Source organism: Oryzias latipes, chromosome 19 (assembly GCF_053564925.1).
Source record: "Oryzias latipes strain Hd-rR chromosome 19, Olatipes_Hd-rR_3.1".
NCBI classification, from domain to species: Eukaryota; Metazoa; Chordata; class Actinopteri; order Beloniformes; family Adrianichthyidae; genus Oryzias; species Oryzias latipes.
The window spans coordinates 23,711,157-23,729,212 of record NC_136255.1 but is presented as its reverse complement, the minus strand read 5'-3'; the positions used below and the strand labels follow the sequence as shown (position 1 = coordinate 23,729,212).

At 39.9% G+C, this 18,056-nt stretch overlaps 2 protein-coding genes across 2 annotated transcripts in view; one reads left to right on the top strand and one right to left on the bottom strand.

Annotated features, from left to right (window-relative positions):
* The window catches only part of arsg (arylsulfatase G), a 15,283-nt gene extending 6,792 nt beyond the window's left edge, over nt 1–8,491 (top strand). The window contains exons 5-11 of the mRNA XM_020712113.3: nt 93–230; nt 4,261–4,454; nt 4,526–4,606; nt 4,696–4,804; nt 6,454–6,574; nt 6,649–6,739; nt 6,974–8,491. Of these exons, the coding sequence (XP_020567772.1) occupies nt 93–230; nt 4,261–4,454; nt 4,526–4,606; nt 4,696–4,804; nt 6,454–6,574; nt 6,649–6,739; nt 6,974–7,254 (1,015 nt within the window). The 3' untranslated portion in view covers nt 7,255–8,491. The remainder of the gene's footprint in view (nt 1–92; nt 231–4,260; nt 4,455–4,525; nt 4,607–4,695; nt 4,805–6,453; nt 6,575–6,648; nt 6,740–6,973) is intronic.
* Nucleotides 7,680–18,056, bottom strand: LOC101171782 (WD repeat domain phosphoinositide-interacting protein 1). The gene is made up of 12 exons (XM_004080224.5): nt 17,606–18,056; nt 16,689–16,771; nt 15,323–15,492; nt 15,142–15,238; nt 13,710–13,807; nt 13,529–13,621; nt 13,351–13,421; nt 13,133–13,240; nt 12,578–12,742; nt 12,385–12,492; nt 12,170–12,309; nt 7,680–10,666 (listed from the first exon to the last, which is right to left on the bottom strand). Exons 1-12 carry the CDS (start codon nt 17,680–17,682, stop codon nt 10,551–10,553), a joined length of 1,326 nt encoding a protein of 441 aa, XP_004080272.1. The 5' UTR covers nt 17,683–18,056; the 3' UTR covers nt 7,680–10,550.

The following is an 18,056-nucleotide window of genomic DNA, read 5'->3' as shown; positions in this document are numbered from 1 at the left end:
AACGTCAGAAACCTTGGAAGCCAAACATTAAATACAAACTTGTATAAAATGTAAACCTTTTTTTTTTCTTATGTTCTTTTGCTTGAATGTAGAAGTCTGCATGGAGGGTGTTATTCCAAGCTGGCCCTTCCTCTGATTGAAAACATCAGCATTGTGGAGCAACCTCTTGATCTGTGGAGCCTCACTGATCAATACAAATCTGCTGCACTCCAGATTATACACAATGCAAGGTATAATGCACAGCACAGCATTTACATGTGGAACAAAATGTCCATGTTTTTAAAAGTGAACGATAATGTGTTTTTACAGCCTTGTTGGGTTGTACCTTCTGAGGAGCACCAGATGCCGACTGTCTTTTAATAAAAACATCAGAGTCCCATTTGGACGGGTTAGGAGATAAATAACAGGAGAACTGTGTTTTGATATATAAACAGAGGGTAATGGATGAAGCAAGACCTTCATTTTAGTCTGATAAAGCAGCTTGGGTCACATTTTTATGTAATTTGTTCTTCACATAATGCAAAAATCACAAACCCATAACCAACTCATAGATCTTATTATTTTGTATTAGTTGCATTAGTGTTGCGCGGGTTATTTTAAAAATTTCAATAAATTACAGATTACTTTTTATCCTCTTAATTAACAAAATTGCTGACCCAGAAATTGTTTGATTTGATTTGATTAACTGGTTTGCTTCAAGAATTAGAAAATAATTGAATACTACACTAAAAAATTCATAGAAACACAGATTTATCAAATCCATTCCAGTGATCAAGTAATATTGATTAGAAAATCACGAGTGAATATATGTTCATATATGATGCTTTTTTTTGACAGTATAATTACTGTTCATCATAAATAGACATTTTGCAATGAAACAAAAAGTACACACACACATCACATTAGATGTATCTGATATAATTATTGACAAATACAATCAAGTATAGTTTGATTTGATGCTTAGAAGGAAGTGGGTGGAAGCCAATTTATATAATCCCACCTCTATTGAGTTGATTCTTTTAATTCGTTCCCTAATAGATCAAGTGCAGATTATTTATTAAGTAAGACAATGGAGTGCTATTTCATACGGAGCCCTTGTCCTGACATTAAGATATTAAAATATATCTTGTTCCCACAGATTATTATCTCGTTCGCACGAAATACTATTCCGTTCCCTCAAAATACTATTCCGTTCCCTCGAAATGATTAACTAAGTCCTGAATATTATTATTCCTTTTGGACGCTAAACTACAATATCAGCTGTCTGTCAACCGACCAGCCAATTGCTCAAATGCAGGCATACATCAAAGAGCTCTGCGGCGGAGCTAGTAGTAGCCTAGCAGGAGCTATCGTAAGACAAAGCAGCCTAGTTATCATAAATCTTTTGATATTTTTCTTATATTCATTGAGATAGTAATAAAGTGATCATTTTTGTTTTTTATGTTCCTTTTTTGAACGAATGTGGGTCACAGAGACACGGAAGTTACCGCTGAAAGCGGCTTTTGCCGGCGTACAGAGAGCATATCCGCGTGAATGACTTATGACGTGAATAATTATTGCGTTCGAACGGATTAATTATTGCGTTCGCACAAGTTAATCATTTCGAGGGAACGGAATAGTATTTTGAGGGAACGGAATAGTATTTCGAGGGAACGCAATAGTATATTGTGGGAACGGAATAGTATTTCGTGCGAACGAGATATTAATCTGTGGGAACAAGATATATTTTAATATTTCAATGTCAGGACACGGGCTCCGTAATTTCATTATCCATAATTCCTGTAAAAAAACCTGTAATACTACCAGCAGAAGTAAAATATAATGTAAAGTGTTTAACACTAAAATGAAGGCAATATGATGCAATAATGACTCCTAATAGAGTATTTTTGGGTCAAGTGAAAAACAAAGGAAGTTTAGTTGTAGAACCATTCTTTTATCTTCAAAAATTTAGTCTATAAAGTAAAAATACGGACATTTAACATTGCAAAACGAGAAAATATATGGAGAATTAAAGTTTCGAATGTAAGGCCTGTGTGCTTCTAAAGGATTAAACCAAAACATCTGCCAACAACAAGAGAGACCCATGTATTAGCACAGTGAAAAAAGACCTTGGAGAAAAAGAAAAAAGATATTAAAGTGTCTGCAAAGCCTGACAGGAAATTTGGCTCAATAAAACAAGTCCGAATGAATCTAAACAATCTAAAAATGACTGAATGTGAGACAAAGAACACATTTGAATTGTGACAAATTTTTAATTGTTTTGGCCTCATGGTCTTGAAACCTTTTTCAAAATTAGGTCGTTAAACAAGTTGCTGAACATGTATCAATAAAAAAGTCAGTGGGAGTGCCTTATGCTCCTTCATTATGACAAAAAGGATGTTTTTATCCATTATTTTCATAGTGAGTAACTCCAAACACTGGTTTGCAGGTGAGTCACAGCACTCCGTCAGTCAGGGTTTAGCTAAATGTTTTAGCTAAATCTTTGGGCTTCAAAGTCGTTCCACAGTCGATCCGTGCAGCTGAGCTGAACACAGGAACTCCAGTTTGGAGTGTAACAGTAGGCTGTGTTGGACAGAATGTCCTGGTGAGCATTTGTGTGTTTGAGGTTGGGGCATGAGCCCATGTGGCTAGCAGCTGCAAACAGCTGGCCTCCTGCAGCCATGGTGGGTTCACGCTCTGCAGCAGGCTGGATTTCAGCGAAAGCTTGGGTGACCCATGCTGTTTTCCAGCTGGAACGTCCACGTATTTTTTGTTGACGCTTTTTTCGCTTTTGTGCTTTTTCTTGAGTCTTTTTTTCTTTTCTTTTTTGATCACAATATAATAAGTGGATTTAATTACCTTCTTTTTTCATTATTAAAACTTCAAAATACAAACTTCGTTATGCTTCATGGTGTTTTGAGCGCGTCTCTCAATGCCCGTACCCAGCATCAGCGACTGTTTGGTTTTGAAGTCGCCTCACTCACATTTATCAAAATAAAGTTTTTGCCCTTGAAGGAGGTGGTTCTTACGGTTGATCGAAATTGACATATTTCGCAAAACTGCAATGGAAACACCTATTTAGAATTACATGGGTTACGCGACCAACAACAGGATGGCAGTGCACTTCTTGGTAGGAACCGGCTGTCTTGGGCGCTGCACAGCGGGCGCCAAAAGAGGTCCCACAGCATCACACCGCTCATCAGAAGTTAAGTATTCGGAATAGTCGGATCCACAGCTCCTTTGTAAAGTCACCAACCACCATTTTCCAAAATCGCTTCATCCGTAGCCGCTTTCACGTGTAAGGAGCTCGATGCTCCATGGCCTGAATAAGAACGTCTCCTTTGATAGATGATGATGAGCGCTTGTGCCGTGGCAGAAATTTTCAATGGATCTGCTGTAAATCAAAGTATTGTTCACATCCATGTTTTTGAATGACTTATCGTGTAGGTTAGTTTGTGCCTATTCACCTAATTATCATTTAATGGAAACAGCATAATTAAAAAATTTTGTTTTTTTGACATTTCTAGAATTTCGATAAGGTTTTGGGCCTGTGTGTCGTGGACAGGCAACTATTATTGGATGCATTCTACCTCCACTGAATTTTTACTGCGGATGCGTTAAACCAACAACGTCCAGACTTTCCCAAATACCGTTTCCTCACAGCAGAGCCAAGCCATACTTGTTTGTTTGTTTGCTTATTTATTTATTTTTTAAACTTGCATAGTCAATATTCATTGTCGTGGGTCATGTGTTTTAATGTGTTTTAATGGAGGGGAGTGGGAAGGGTGAAGGGTGGGTTGGGTTTTTACTCTAAAGTTGTGTTTTTTGTTTTAAGTGTTAAAGCGCTTCGAGCTGCACAAAATGCATGATAAACGCTATTTTATAAATAAAGTTTGATTTGATTTGATTTGATTTCTCTAAATGCTACTAAAGATTCCGTCATACCAGAGGTTAAATTTTGTTTTAGGAACCAAGCAGAAACCAGAGATTGTTTGGCCTCACATGAGGTGGAGTCTGTTCTCTGAAGGTTAAGCTTTCGAGGAGTGTCTTTCCTCCTGCAGAGACTCCTTAAACCAGTGTTGTTCTTCACCTGCTTAGCCGTGTTTGCTGTGTTTAGAGAGATCAGGGTGCATGCTTAGTCCGGAACATTCAGTTCCTGTGGTTATAAACCTCTAGGTAGATATCGGACTCTTCAGAATAGAACGACTGAATAAAACAGGGACTTTTACGGAAAAAAAAGGTTTGTCTTGCAGCTTCTAAAACAGCGTTGTACATTTTCAGTGCACGAGGACAGCCGTATCTCCTCTACATGGCACTGGCTCACATGCATGTCCCACTGGCTCCTCCACCTCCTGCAGGAGCTGCCAGCGAAGGAGTTTACACTTCCAGCCTTAAAGAAATGGACTCTCTGGTTGGGACAATAAGAAGTGCCTCTGATGACACAGATAAGAACAACACTCTCATCTGGTTCACTGGTTAGTCACCTGGATGGGATGTTTCCTTTCAGAATCTGCTGTCTCGTTAAAACAATGTCTGTACGCTTTAGGTGACAACGGACCGTGGGAGCAGAAGTGCCAGTATGCAGGAAGTGTTGGGTCTTTTACAGGAAAATGGCAGACCAACAAAGGTACGGGTCAAATGAGTTTGATACTCCAGCTGAGGGATGGTGGGAGTTTTTGGATGCATTAAACTTTTGTGACTTCTTCTGTGCATCAGGTGGAGGTTCTGCAAAGCAGACCACGTGGGAGGGAGGTCACAGGGTGCCTGCAGTGGCGTACTGGCCCGGCAGGATCCCTGAAAACACAAGCAGCTCGGCCCTGCTGAGGCACGCTCACATTACCCACTTGTTTAGACAGCTTCAGATTCTCAAGATGCTTTGGGACTACTGTATAGAACCCATTGACTGTATATGAAAATTGCACTGAGTGAACCCCTTGGAATTCTAAACAGGAACTACCTGCTGGCTCAAAAAAAACAACAGAATCCCACAGACTTCTAAAGAGAAATGACAAGTTATTATGTATTCAGTTTGTCAGAATAACCATTTTTGATCTGCTATCCCTTTAAACATGTTTCTGCTAACCCTAATTTTCTGTAGTGTCCATTTTTCAAACTAAACTGATCAATCAGATGCCTCAATTAAAGTAGGAGGTCTCACGTCCAACAATTAACCCTTGTGCTATCCTAGGCACTTTAACGTTGGGAGTTGGGTCATCTAGACCCACTAGACAGTGCTCTGAACCTTTTTTCTTCAATGATTTGTGATCTTCACTGGTGTCCATGGATTACATGATATCTTTCCACCTTTATCCACCTTTGTCATGGTACGGAGAACACGTCAATGCAAGGGGGGTGGGGTCATAGGATAGCACAAGGGTTAAAATGTTTGATTGGGGTGTGGATTTCTAGGAAGCTCATTGCTGATTGGCGAGAGTGGTTGCCATAGAAACAATGACTCTGACCAATCACTGCTTAGTGCTGAAATGGCAGCATCCATATCGAGAAAAAATGGCGACTAAACTTACGTAGGGTGGAACTGACGGAAAACCATTTCTGATGAGAGATGTCACAGTCACTTAGCCCAATTCCTAGATGCATGCGATGGATGGACAGACAGACAGATATAAAGATAGACAGACAGGCAGGCAAGCAGACAGATAGATAGATACCTGTAGATAGATTGATATGAGAAAATTAAAAGGTGCATCTGTTTATAAAATCAATAATATCAATTAATCAACAATAATAAATACAATTAAAAAAAACTCAAGACCAAAATGCAGCCAGTTTAAAAAAATCCCATAGCTGCAGTTTTGAATGTAAAGTTTTTTTAAGCAATATTTAAAATATGTATTGCAGTTGAACAAAAACAGCTCCTGAGTCGAGGAGGAATAACAAGTTTTCCCCCCCCTTAACCCTTGTGCTATCTTAGATGACCCCACCCCCCCTTGCATTGACGTGTACTTCCTACCATGACAAAGGTGGACAAAGGTGGAAAGATTTCATGTAATCCATGGACACCAGTGAAGATCACAAATCATGAAGAAAAAAGGTTCAGAGCACTGTCTAGTGGGTCCAGATGACCCATCTCCCAATGTTAAAGTGCCTAGGATAGCACAAGGGTTAAAGTTTAAATGAGCATGAAGCAAAAATGTGTTTTGCTTATTTTGCTTACTAGGACTTTATTAGTCACTGTACCAAAACTCAGAGTGATGCTGAGTGTCGTAAATATGTTTTTTTTAGTCTTATTTATATTTAAATGAATTCAACAAAGCAGAAGAAATTTAAAAAGTAAAAAATCAAGAAATACTCAGTTGAAAACGTATTTTTCCTTTTTTTGGTCTTATCGTTGAACCACATATCATCTTGTATCTTATGTAAAGAAAAAAAACCTTTAACATTAAAATTATGTTTTTTTTTCTACTACAGTAAAATAAATGATAAGTTGCTTTGATCTTTCTTCTCCTACAACAGTGGCATGGACATATTCCCGACTCTTCTTTCCTTGGCAGGAATAAACCCCCCAGCAGACAGACGCTACGATGGTATGGACGCCACCAACGTCCTCCTACATCAGGAACACATGGGTCATGAGGTACAAACATCATTTCTAATATAAAGTCTGACTGGAATTAGATGTTTTTTTTTTTTTTTTTATTCTTTTTGCAGTTTCTCTTTCATCCCAACAGTGGTGCTGCAGGACAGTTTGGGGACCTGCAGACGGTTCGAGCTGGAAAATACAAAGCTTTCTACATCACAGGTGCAAATGCAGGCCACCAAACGAGCTCGCGTTGTTACTGCAATCACAGAGAAACCATCTCCTGAGCCTGTAGAGGCCTAATGTTTAACACGTGTTGTGCCCTGTCACCATTAGAGTTAAGAATTTTATCACGGTGGTGGTAGTTTGCAGGGATGCTCCTAAAAACATCATGCTCAGTTAATATTAACAGGTTGCAATCATACATTGATAAATGTGAAGTGAATGTCCTGTCAGGTGGAGCAGAGGCTTGTGGTGGGACAACAGGACGCCCGCAGCTCCATGATCCGCCGCTGATATTTGATTTGGAGCGTGACACGGCGGAGGAAACACCCCTGCAGGTCCAGACACCCGAATACCTGGCGGTGGCACAGAGGATCGCTCGCAGGAGGGAGGAGCTGTTGTGGGACATCGCCACTGACAAGTCAGTGTCCACAGCGGACTACAGGAAGGAGGAATCAGCAGCACCGTGCTGCGATCGAAGGCAGGCTGTTTGCCGGTGCAACACCCTGGACTGAGGCGGAGAAGACACAAACACTGGTGCAAATATCTGAACACAATGTTGTCCAGCAGATCTCTCCTTTGGATGTTTGCAGGAGATCTCTTTTGGATGAACACTGCAGCAAAGATCCAAAAGAGATGTGCTGGATGTTTGCTGCATTTTACTTTTTTATTTTGAGGTTCAATGTCTTATCCAGCAGATGTGCAAACAGCAGTTGAACTTTGGTCAATTTTGGAACAGAATTTGTCTCTTGTAGATCAATAATTTGATTTTTAATGCGTGCAACAATGCAGATCATTTTTTATTACATCATAAATGAAAAATAGTAGTAGGAAAGAAACCAAAAAGGAGAGATTTTTGCCTCAGTTTGATAAGACTTAGCAAAAATTACTTTCTTTTTAAAAACATTCTGAATATAATAAAGAAAAAACACTCCTTGCAAAAGTTTCATGACATTTTATTGGGTATCTGCTTTAAAAGTTCTGTACTGAATGGATAAACACAGCTCAAAGGTGTACTATCATTGCTATCTTTTGGCAAGTCACATTGTTATCTAGTTTTTGTACTACACAAGTACATTATAGAAATGTTATATACATACAATACAAACCCTCGATATAAATTACTTATATGCAGTAAGTATGTGTGGATGTGTAATACTTGTTTTGACGGGAATATTTGATACGTCAAACGTAAAAATAACTATGATTTATATTTTCAATATTCATTCGGTAAATATAAAAAAGTCCTCAAAGTATTACTGAAATGGAAGGACCTGTAACTTTGCCATTTGCTGCTCTTCCAGACACATCAAGTTACCTTTGCGACTTCCGTTTTCACATCTGCTGCTACAAGAGTTAGCATCATAGCTGCTTCAGAACGTCGAAATGTGTCACAATTTGAATGATGCTTTATGCATTTTTATTCGACCTTTATGAGGTATGACACGTCTTCCATCCCCACCCTACTCATAGGTCTAAAAGCTTCTGGATGTTCTTTTCCTCAGAGACTGAAACCTCTAATTTTGCTTCAAATTTGACTATATCTCACTTTTTTTGTTGCTAAATATCCTTCTTTTTTATATGATGACCTATGAACTTGATCTTATAGCTGTTACCGAGGTGATTTACAGGCATTTATAGGCTGTAAAGTTTATAAAACCTTCACTTTTTTTTTACTCCAGTTTGTAGAAATGAGCATCATCAGAATGTGAAGTTCAAAAAGTAAAATATAAAATAAAGAAACTTGTAATTATTCAATACTTGAAACCTGTGAGTTTATGAAAGTTTAGCTCTGAGGTTAGATAGATTTATTTTTCTAAATTTTGGGTCAGACACGTCACTCTGTGTTCAGATCAGAATTCTGGATTTGTGGAAATGATTTATGGCAGGGCTGCTCATTCCTGGTCCTGGAGATCTACCACCCTGACTGTTTTCCAGATCTCCAAGTCCTGCTAGCTGCTGATTAGCTCCATCAGATGACTCCACATTCTGATTGAATGAACACACCTGGTCCGGGTCATCAGCAGCAAGCAGTGCAGGGAGAGCTGGAAAACAGGCAGGGTGGTAGATCTCCAGGACCAGGAATGAGCAGCCCTGATTTATGGCACCATCTTCATAGTTTTTTGGGAAATATTTTTCGTGAATTCTAAACTGGCTCTGAAACAAATGTGCCGGTTTTCTTCACTGTTTGAACAAAATCTCCCTAAACTGTGAGTGAACTAAAGTTAGTAAGCATCCTGTGCAACCACCAGGTAAACCCAGACTGACCAGATTTATCCAACATGACACACCCAAACGAAAATAAAAAATGGGAATCTTCTCAAACTTTTTGCAACAGCCACAATTTACTGAGCATGGTCTGCAAATATCAGGTGACCTTAGACTGGGATGTTTGTGTGCACGATGAGCTTTATCTGTGCAGACAATGGGCCTTTTTTAGATGTATTTTCTCACCTACGGCACTTAGTATGAGATATAAAATGAAATAGTGTGATTATGCTATAAACGTCATCTCAAATCTTCATGAACAGCTATTACCTTCTTTAAATACCTAAATCAGGTAAAAGTAACGGATTGCTGGAGTTTGTGTTTGAAATAATCAGAAATGTTGTCAAAACTATATCCACTGGAAGGAAGGAGAATTTGTTTGGTTGACAGATGACGTCAAAACCCTATTTAGATTTGAATTGAAGGTTTGCGCAATTAAAAATGCTTTTCTTCAGTGGACTTAAAATCTTACAAAACGGAAATCTTTCACTCAAACCTTTTAAACATCTTTCTCAACCCAAATACGCTAATTAAAAGTGTCTCAAGTGAGCAGGTCCCGAGGGAAAATGGGAAATATCCTCAAATTAAAGTCATCCTGAGAGAAATCGGGAAGAATCTTTGGAAACTAATATGCTGGATGGACACACAATCAGCAGTAACCCCGAGTTACAGTTACTGCATATGAGGAAATGTGCAAAGATCTACATCCAATGTAGGATCATCTTCTTTAATAAAAAAAATCTGGAAAATCTTTAATGGAGTTATTTAACCTTTGGGTTAAATAAAGTCAGGGGTCTGCAACCTTTTAACACTAGAAAAAGCCATTTGGGCCAGGTTCTGGACCAAACTAAATTACAGTTTTTTATATTTTTGTGGCCACTAAGCCTCTCATTCATAAAATTTAGCTGTTAAATATTTAAAATAATTGAATTATAACTGTGTTAAAATGTGCTCTATGTATTTATAACCATTTGAATTTATTTTACAGCAGCACAATCCAAGTTCCTTTCAAAATAAAATACATCCTGTGTGAAATAGCTAAGTAATCTATTTTTTTTTAATAAGCATTAGCCTGATGTTGCAGACCCCTGAATCAGGTCATGAAGTAGGAATAGAGACTAAGATTACTAAATTTAATCCAGACTTTCTGCTCATTCAAAAAAATTAAACCCATGAAGACTCAGCCTTCCACCCACAGCGGTATCTTCTCGCCTCTTTCAGTTATGTTACGTGCTGTAAAGGTTTCTTGCTTTAAGCAATCATTTTCAGAAATATCTACCTAACACTGATGTTAATGCTTTTACAAAGCACATTTCTATTTGAACTGTCTGCTGTGAACACTTCTCATGAGGTCTCCTGGTGAGAGGGGTGAACGGAAAACACAGACACAGCGGGAAATTTCTAAGATTTTGACCCGAAAAAGCAAAAATAGTGCCACAGCGCGTCAACACGTTGAGAACGCGTCTTCCCCGCTCAAAATAAATAACACGTTTGATATTAAAGCGGGGTTGGGAGAAGCTCACGAGACGCTGGGAAGGTTTGGTTAGTTACTACTAACTGGAGGAAACTCATTTTCGTCATCCAGACAAATGGGGCTTTCAGCCAGTTCGTGCTCTGGGATAACTTCTCCCTTCTGGGCTCCACCGTCTTCAGAATAGCCTGAAAGAAAAAAGAAAAAAAAAAGATTTTCCCAGTTTCAGTAAAATCAATTCATTTGAACAGTGACTAAAACCAACTGTAGATTACTTGGACCACCATGATATTTTTTAACGTTGCTCTGCCTTTACAAACAGTCGTCATTATTTAAAATAGATACTTGGATCGGCTTATAACACTTTAAAATAGTCACATTTATATAAAATTAAAATACCATCCTTTTAAAGTAAATTTTGATTACAAACGATGATAATATCCTAGTTCGGACACTAATATGGCCTTTTTTAAAATTTAGATAAATCAATTTTATTGGAACAACAAAGTAGCCTGTTTAGTCGTTTTTTCTGTTAAAGCTTTAGTTTGAGTTTATGTCAAATGTAAAAGTATATTTATACAGAAAAAAACATAGCTGGTATTGTTTTAATCAGCACAACCTCACGTATGTGGCGCTATCTTTATTTTGTAATTTTTCCCAGTTGTATTCACGCACTCGAACTAAATGCAGACAAAAACAGAAAATTCTGGCAGGAAAAGGGTGATTCATTTTGCTGTGGAAGCCCAAAAAATGGTCAACGAATCGTATTTACTATATAGAATGAAGGTTTTAGGTGTAATTTCATTAAAAAAAAAAAAAAAAGTTTGGACAAACTAATTTACATGTTTTTGAATGAAAATGAAAGAAAAACTACAGGCAAAATTCACCGATTTCTTTGTACCACACACACAAAAGGTTTCTGTTCCTAGAGGCTCATCATAGGCCTCACAGCTCTGCGATGTGGCCTTCCTTATGTTGTCATAAGGGCATTGTCTTCACTTCAGTCTGCCTGTGTGGGTTTACTTTTCAGGAAGCCCACAAAGTTTGATTTAGTCTTCTGGGTGCACTGCTTCATTTGACATTTTTCTTGGAATTCAGTTTTTTGCTGCTTTTTTAATTGTTTTTTTCTCAAATTTTCCTTATTGTCTCAGAGGAAAAGAATAAAAGAAAAAGGTCTTTTGGAGTAGAGTTTGATCCAGCTGGACATCAGGTGTTGTGCTCGGCTGGAATCTGCTCCACGGTTGGAGGTGTGACTACTCGAACTGCTCGTCTCTTTTAACGGCGGCAGGCGGGACTCTCGCAGTGAACCGCGCAGTTTCCACAAGTTTTACACAGCGCTGGTGCTTGTTCTTTTAGAAAAATCCTGTCCGTCCCCATTCCAAAATAAAATAAGAATTGATTCCCTGGTTATTGGATTTCTGATAGCCAAGAGCTCAGCGGTCCTCCGCTCCACACTGCAGCCGTCTGATCGACATTCATCTTCAACCTCATTTATCAAAATAAAAATTGCTTTTGTCCAAAAAAACTGTAAATATTTGCCATATTTACTCTTTAATTAAATAAAATCCCAATCACAGAATATTCAAACAGTTCGCTGATCTCACAGTTGCTCTGTTGGTTCCAATGTGTTAAATATGTTACAGTAAAGCAGGCCAATTAAACGGCCTGTACGTTGTTGCAGTTCTGATTACCTATGAGAGTGGTGGATGATGGCGGGGTCGATGGGAGCGCCACAGTGGCGGCGTAAGACTGACTGGCTGGCTGTGGACAGACATCCTCTGGGCTCTCTTCTTCCTCTGGTTCATCTTGCTCCCCGCTGGTTTCAAAGAGTCTGCAAATTGAAAGAAGGAAGAGTCTTAACAACTGAGAACCCAACACCTGAGCTAACCCCGCCTCTAAAACATACCTGTGTTTCTGAACGAGGACACACTCGCCTCCATCCTGGGGATCCACGTTATAGATGTAAAGAAACCCGTCTGAGGACGCCGCCAGCAGTCTGGGAAGTTTCTGAATTCTGTGAACAAAAAACACCCAACGGGAATAAATCTCCACATGAATTCCCTTTTAAATGAGCGATAAATTCTTCTCTGTTTCCTTACGTAGCAAGAGCACAAATGTTCTTCAAGCCAAACATGTTGAGACGTACAGTGGCAAACGCTCGGTCCTGGTGCATCATGTCCGACACGTGGGTGGGCAGGTAGGTGCTGGCCGCGGTGAACATTTTGCCAACGTATGCTGACCATGTTGGAGATTCTTCGTCTTGACTTAAACACAAAATGATTAAAAATGGTGAATTGTTATTTGAGACTTCATAAAAATGGATCCTTTCAACATTTCTGTCTCAAAAATCTTTACTTACATTAAACCCAAACATTTCTCTAAAATACTGGCTTAAAGGTCATGTTTTCCACCTTTTTGTATATTTTGTGTATTTTTGTTAACATGTCGATCTTATTTCTCTTTATTTATCTCATCGATCATCCAAAGATGATTGTAGTGGGTCTTTAATTATAAAGAAATAAAAAAAAAAAAAAAAAATCAACCCGTAAAAGTGTTTGGCGCAAACTACATGGGGGTTAATTGGTGGGTCACCTGACACACGAGCATTTGCCCTGTTGGCTTCGGAACAGGTGAGACAGCTTTGCTGCTCTTACCTGGGGCTGTGCTGCTCTAGCTTGAATATGTGGACGGTCTCCGTGTTGCTGGACGCACACAGGAACTGAGCGTCTGCACTGAAGGACAGCGAGCTGATGCTAACATATCTGTAACACACATGAAATGGACAAAAAGAACAATGAGTGAGTTTGAAGCAAAACAAACTTCATTTTTTTTTTGTCATGCAGTTGAATTTAAAGGACACTTGAGCACCGACCTCTTCATCCCTCGTCGAAATTCAAACAGCTTCTGACCTTCAGGAATGCTGAAGACTCTGATTACAGTGCCCTGAGGAGGAGGAGGAGGTAAGGAGGGGGAGATAACCAGACTCATTTGAATACCAGAAGCTTCGCAAAAGTCAGAGAGAGGTTCATGTTCACACGCCACATCTTCACCTTCTCTGATGCGCTGGCTAGTTTAGAGCCAGAGGCGTTGAATGTGAGGGCTGCCAGAGGGCTGTCGTGAGCCTGGATCAGAGTCACTGTGCTCTAAAGAGGAAAACAAATGTTTTCTGCTGTCCTTAGACTCCCCCTTTCCCATGAAAATCCGTGTGCTGCTGACACATGACAGCCTCACCAGGTTGTTGGCATCGTAGATGGTTATCTCTCCCATGGTGGCACTGCCGGGGTACGCCAGGTAGGAGTTACTCTGGTTGACAGAAAGTGCACACAAGCCTACAACAGAGTAGTGAGAACACTTTCTTCTCAATTCAGTGTTATAATTAGACTTGTGTAATGTATTTAATATTCTTCAAAGAATGTTTCTTAGGATTACATATATTGTTTTCCAATTGTGAACCTAAACATGTTAAGAGAAATTCTGTTCACCAGAGTGAATTTTTGTCTTATGAATTCCTTCCTGCACCAGTGGATTTGCACTACTTTTATTGTCTTTTAGTTTAATATTGTAAATGTTTGTATTCTACATAATTTATATATGATTTAGGTCTTAAATTAATCGCAAAGTTGCATTAAAATATAAGCTAAAAACTATGCAAAGTTCACACTGGGCTCAGAAACATTTGTTCCAGTAACCACTTCCAATAAAAAGTCTATGTCAACGCACATGTATGGGCGTTTTTTGGCTTCTGCGTGTAAAACTTTCGTGCACAAGAGTCGCCGCACACGTTTTCAAGTCGGTTTTTGTGCTATATGTACAAAATGCTCGGCCCATGAAGGGGGACTGATAGTCAAACCCGGCTATACCATGGTCAAGGTGAATTCTCAATTCTGATTGGCTGCTGGGTGTGTATTAAAAAGTGATAATGCACAGTGATAATGCACGCCTAAAAAAGAAGTTCCGGTCACATAACTTAAATGTTCTATATCACTTCACTGGTTTCTTTAAAACAAACTTTTGCTTTATAATCTGGACAAAAACAAGCGGTAAGAGGTGAACTTTCTTTCTGAACTGATGCTTTATTGAAGCCATTGTGACGACCAGCATATATATCGCTTTCCTTCAGTCGAGATCAGAGGTCGGAGCGGCGCGTTGTCACGTTACCGAAAACACAGACACAAACCGAAAAAAATAACAGGTATAAGGTACTAAAAACTGGTTGAATTTTTATTTCTTTTGGAAGTGACCATGGTATAAGCAGGGTTAATGCCCTCCACTTTGTGTCGGATGGTTCAGGCTTCCATGCCGTGGGTTAATTTCTGAATAATGCACACTACGTTGGCCATTAACCTTTACTTGACCAATTGGGGCCTCAGATTTGGTAGTGAGGGAGGGGTAGGCTTCTTTTACTTATACGACACCATTCAAAAACCTACATTCAAGCGCGTTCATGAACACACATGCCTGGTGTTGAATGTAGCCTAACAGTCAAAGAGCTGGGTGACACTTCATCCTCTACCCGGCCCTTTATTAGAAAAGTAGCTAAAACATTCTAATTTAAACGATCCAGAGAAATTTCTTTAATATATTTTAGGGCATTTATTTAATCTTTAATTGAACAAACAAACAACAACAATTCTTTACATGCATCTCTGCAGTTTGACTGTACCTGATGGGTTGACGGGGGTGTTGAGGAGGGTCTTGAGCAGTTTCATGTCTCTGATGTTATGGATGTAGATGGACTCTTCCAGGCATACCACAAGCCGCTGGCACGGTAAACAACGGGGGACAGAGTTCAACAGCAAGTCCAAAGAAGAAACAGGAAAAAAAAAAAACTTCTCTGCTCTCACCTGTCTGTTGAGCCTGACAGAGAGGATGTTGTTGGAGTAGCTGTAGTTACAGATCTCTGTGCCCTTCTTGAAGTGGTAAACATTCATTCTCCTGGGCATGGACAGACTGACCACCACCACCAAGCTGCTGGAGAACAGCCGCTCCACAATGTAGATGTCCGGACATTCCGCTTGAGAAAAAACACACAAGTCACTTAGGGCATTTTTACTTTATGCAACTAATTTAAAGCCCCCCTGTGATCATCTATTGATCTATTTTCCAGGCATTCCCGATGGTCATTTAATTAAAATTATGCCATTTTTGTCAGGACTAGTTAGCCCTCTGGCTGTCACTTCCTGTTTTATTTTGAAGTCCTGCCTTTTCTCTGTCTTCATTTCCAGTTCCTGCTGTGTGATCTGTTTCCTCCCTAATGTGCTCCACCTGTGCCTCATTGTCTTCCCTATATAAGCAGTGCTTCTTCTCAAGCCAGTGCCAGATTGTCTTTCTTTCACTGCGCGTAATCCAGCCGTCTCTCCAGAGTTCTAGAGCTTTAGTTCCTGATTTATTCCTCTTTTTGGATGGCCTCCTGAACTTATATTAAAAACTCTGAATCTGCCACTCCCTGACTCCACCATTGTGTCTGCCTGAGCTGCACCTGATAGTTTTTAGCCCACATTAACAATGCCTGTGGGGTGTTGTTTCTGCAGAGCAGCAGGAGTTCTTTAGAAATTGAACTGAGTTGTGGGTGGGACTGTTGCGCTTTGCCTCACTTCCCGTGATCCCTTTGTTTACACGCTCTCCCGCTAGCTCACAGCCCCTCACACCCCCAAACTAACATTACCAATGCAACAAAAAGGGCGAGCAACATCGGAGCTATCCAGGTGTACAGTTTAGAGCCAGATGCCAGAACGGTCGAGGAAAACAAAGATGGATCTATTTGTCTGGAAGTGGATGTATCGGAATGGAGCAGAGCAGGGAGCCCCGCCGATTGTAGAACAGCATTTTTTCTTTGCTCCTGATTCACAAGGATTTGAATAAAGAAATATTCAGAAATGCAATTTTAAGTTGACATTTCTTCGTATATGTCCTCTGTCGTGAGAAAAATGCAACAAGAACGAGTCAAAAACACCATTTTCATTGGAGTGGGTCCTAAAAGTATTATTTGAATTACTTTAAATCATTTGTCTGGAATATAAACGCTGCAGGAAACATATTCAGCGGCACTTCTGAATCATCTAACCACAGTTTAGATAATATTTGAGGTGTGACACACACGTAGGGTCACAAAACACTTGCTATGTGTAAACTGAATTACTTAAACAAGCAAAAACACAAATTTTAATTCAGAGAGTCATTTAGTGCAGTGCAGAGCAGTTTTCCTTATACCTCCCTCGTGGATGCATTCCAGTTTGTCCACCGCTGTGACAGAAAAGAGCCGGTAACCAGTTTTGGTGCCCACAGACAAGGAACTAAAAGAACATACACAAACACAGAAGATCTTATCAGTCAAACGGATTCTTAGCCGAACTCCATGACCCACAAACTGATCATTATGAGGGGTTTTTTCTACAGAAAAGTGAACTCAGCAACTGTTTTTAGAAAATTTCGTTTATATTTTTGACAAAGTATTATGTACTAACAAAACAACTGCTTGAGTTAGTCTTTTTCTGATATATTCACAGCAATTTTATTTCTTTATTAGAGAAACATGGCATGTCTTAAAGTTTCTGTTTTTTGTTTGGGATGGCTTTAACAAAGGGCTCCATGAAAAAGGCCTCATTTGTGTTATCCTGACTGGAGATGACAAATACAGAATGTCACAGAGATAAGAAGGACGGTTTGACCACCTGTTTTGTGTTTAAGTCAAATCCCAGGTCAGGTTTTTATGAAAGGTGACAATTTTACCACTATTTTTGAACTATTTTAAGGGGCAGATCTTATATTTCCCCCAAATAAAATTAAGTCTGAAAGAGTGTTTTTTTAAAATATATATATAATTCACATTTTAATTATTAACAGGTTCTATTAAGCGTCTGGGGTGTGTTTCCACACACATATGCTTAATAACACAGCAGCAACAAGTTTAGTTGTGTTGCCAAACAGCACTTTGGTGTGCAACAGGGCCTGCAGATTAACACGGTGGCCTCCTTTCCAGCTCTTCTGGGAGTTTAACTGTTTGAGTTGTTCGCTAGTCCCACCGGGCATCTTCTGTCGAGCTGAGTAAGAAAGGTTTCTGTGAAATGAACTGCAAAACCCAGGTGCACCGACCAAGGACCCCAGATTCTGGGCCGCAGGTCGCTTACGTGGTGTCTTGGTTGAACGAGGCACAGATGAAGCCTCGGTGTAGTCCGGGGCTCTCCGGCGCGTCCTGGGACTCCATCTCAGCCGCCCAGTTCGCGGCGGACCCCGGCCTTTCCGAGGTCGGAGGCCGTGGGCTTGGGGACGATCAACACTGGAGTCCGCTTCCCCTTCTCTGCTTCCCGATCAAGCGCCACGCTCGCACTAGTCGCACTCTTAGTTTATGGACCCGAATCTTGTCCTGCCAGCTTCCCCCGGACAGCACGCATCACCCGCCGACAGTAATATCCCGAACGGGTTTTAAAAACCGCCAACTGCTCTACCGGGATAGCTAATCTGTTGTCCGCTAGTTTCAAATGTGATATTAATGTGTTATTAAGAACGTTAATACAACAAAACAAAAACAGCTGATGGGATGATGCGTCATTTTGAGGTGAGTCACCATTGGCTAATGGG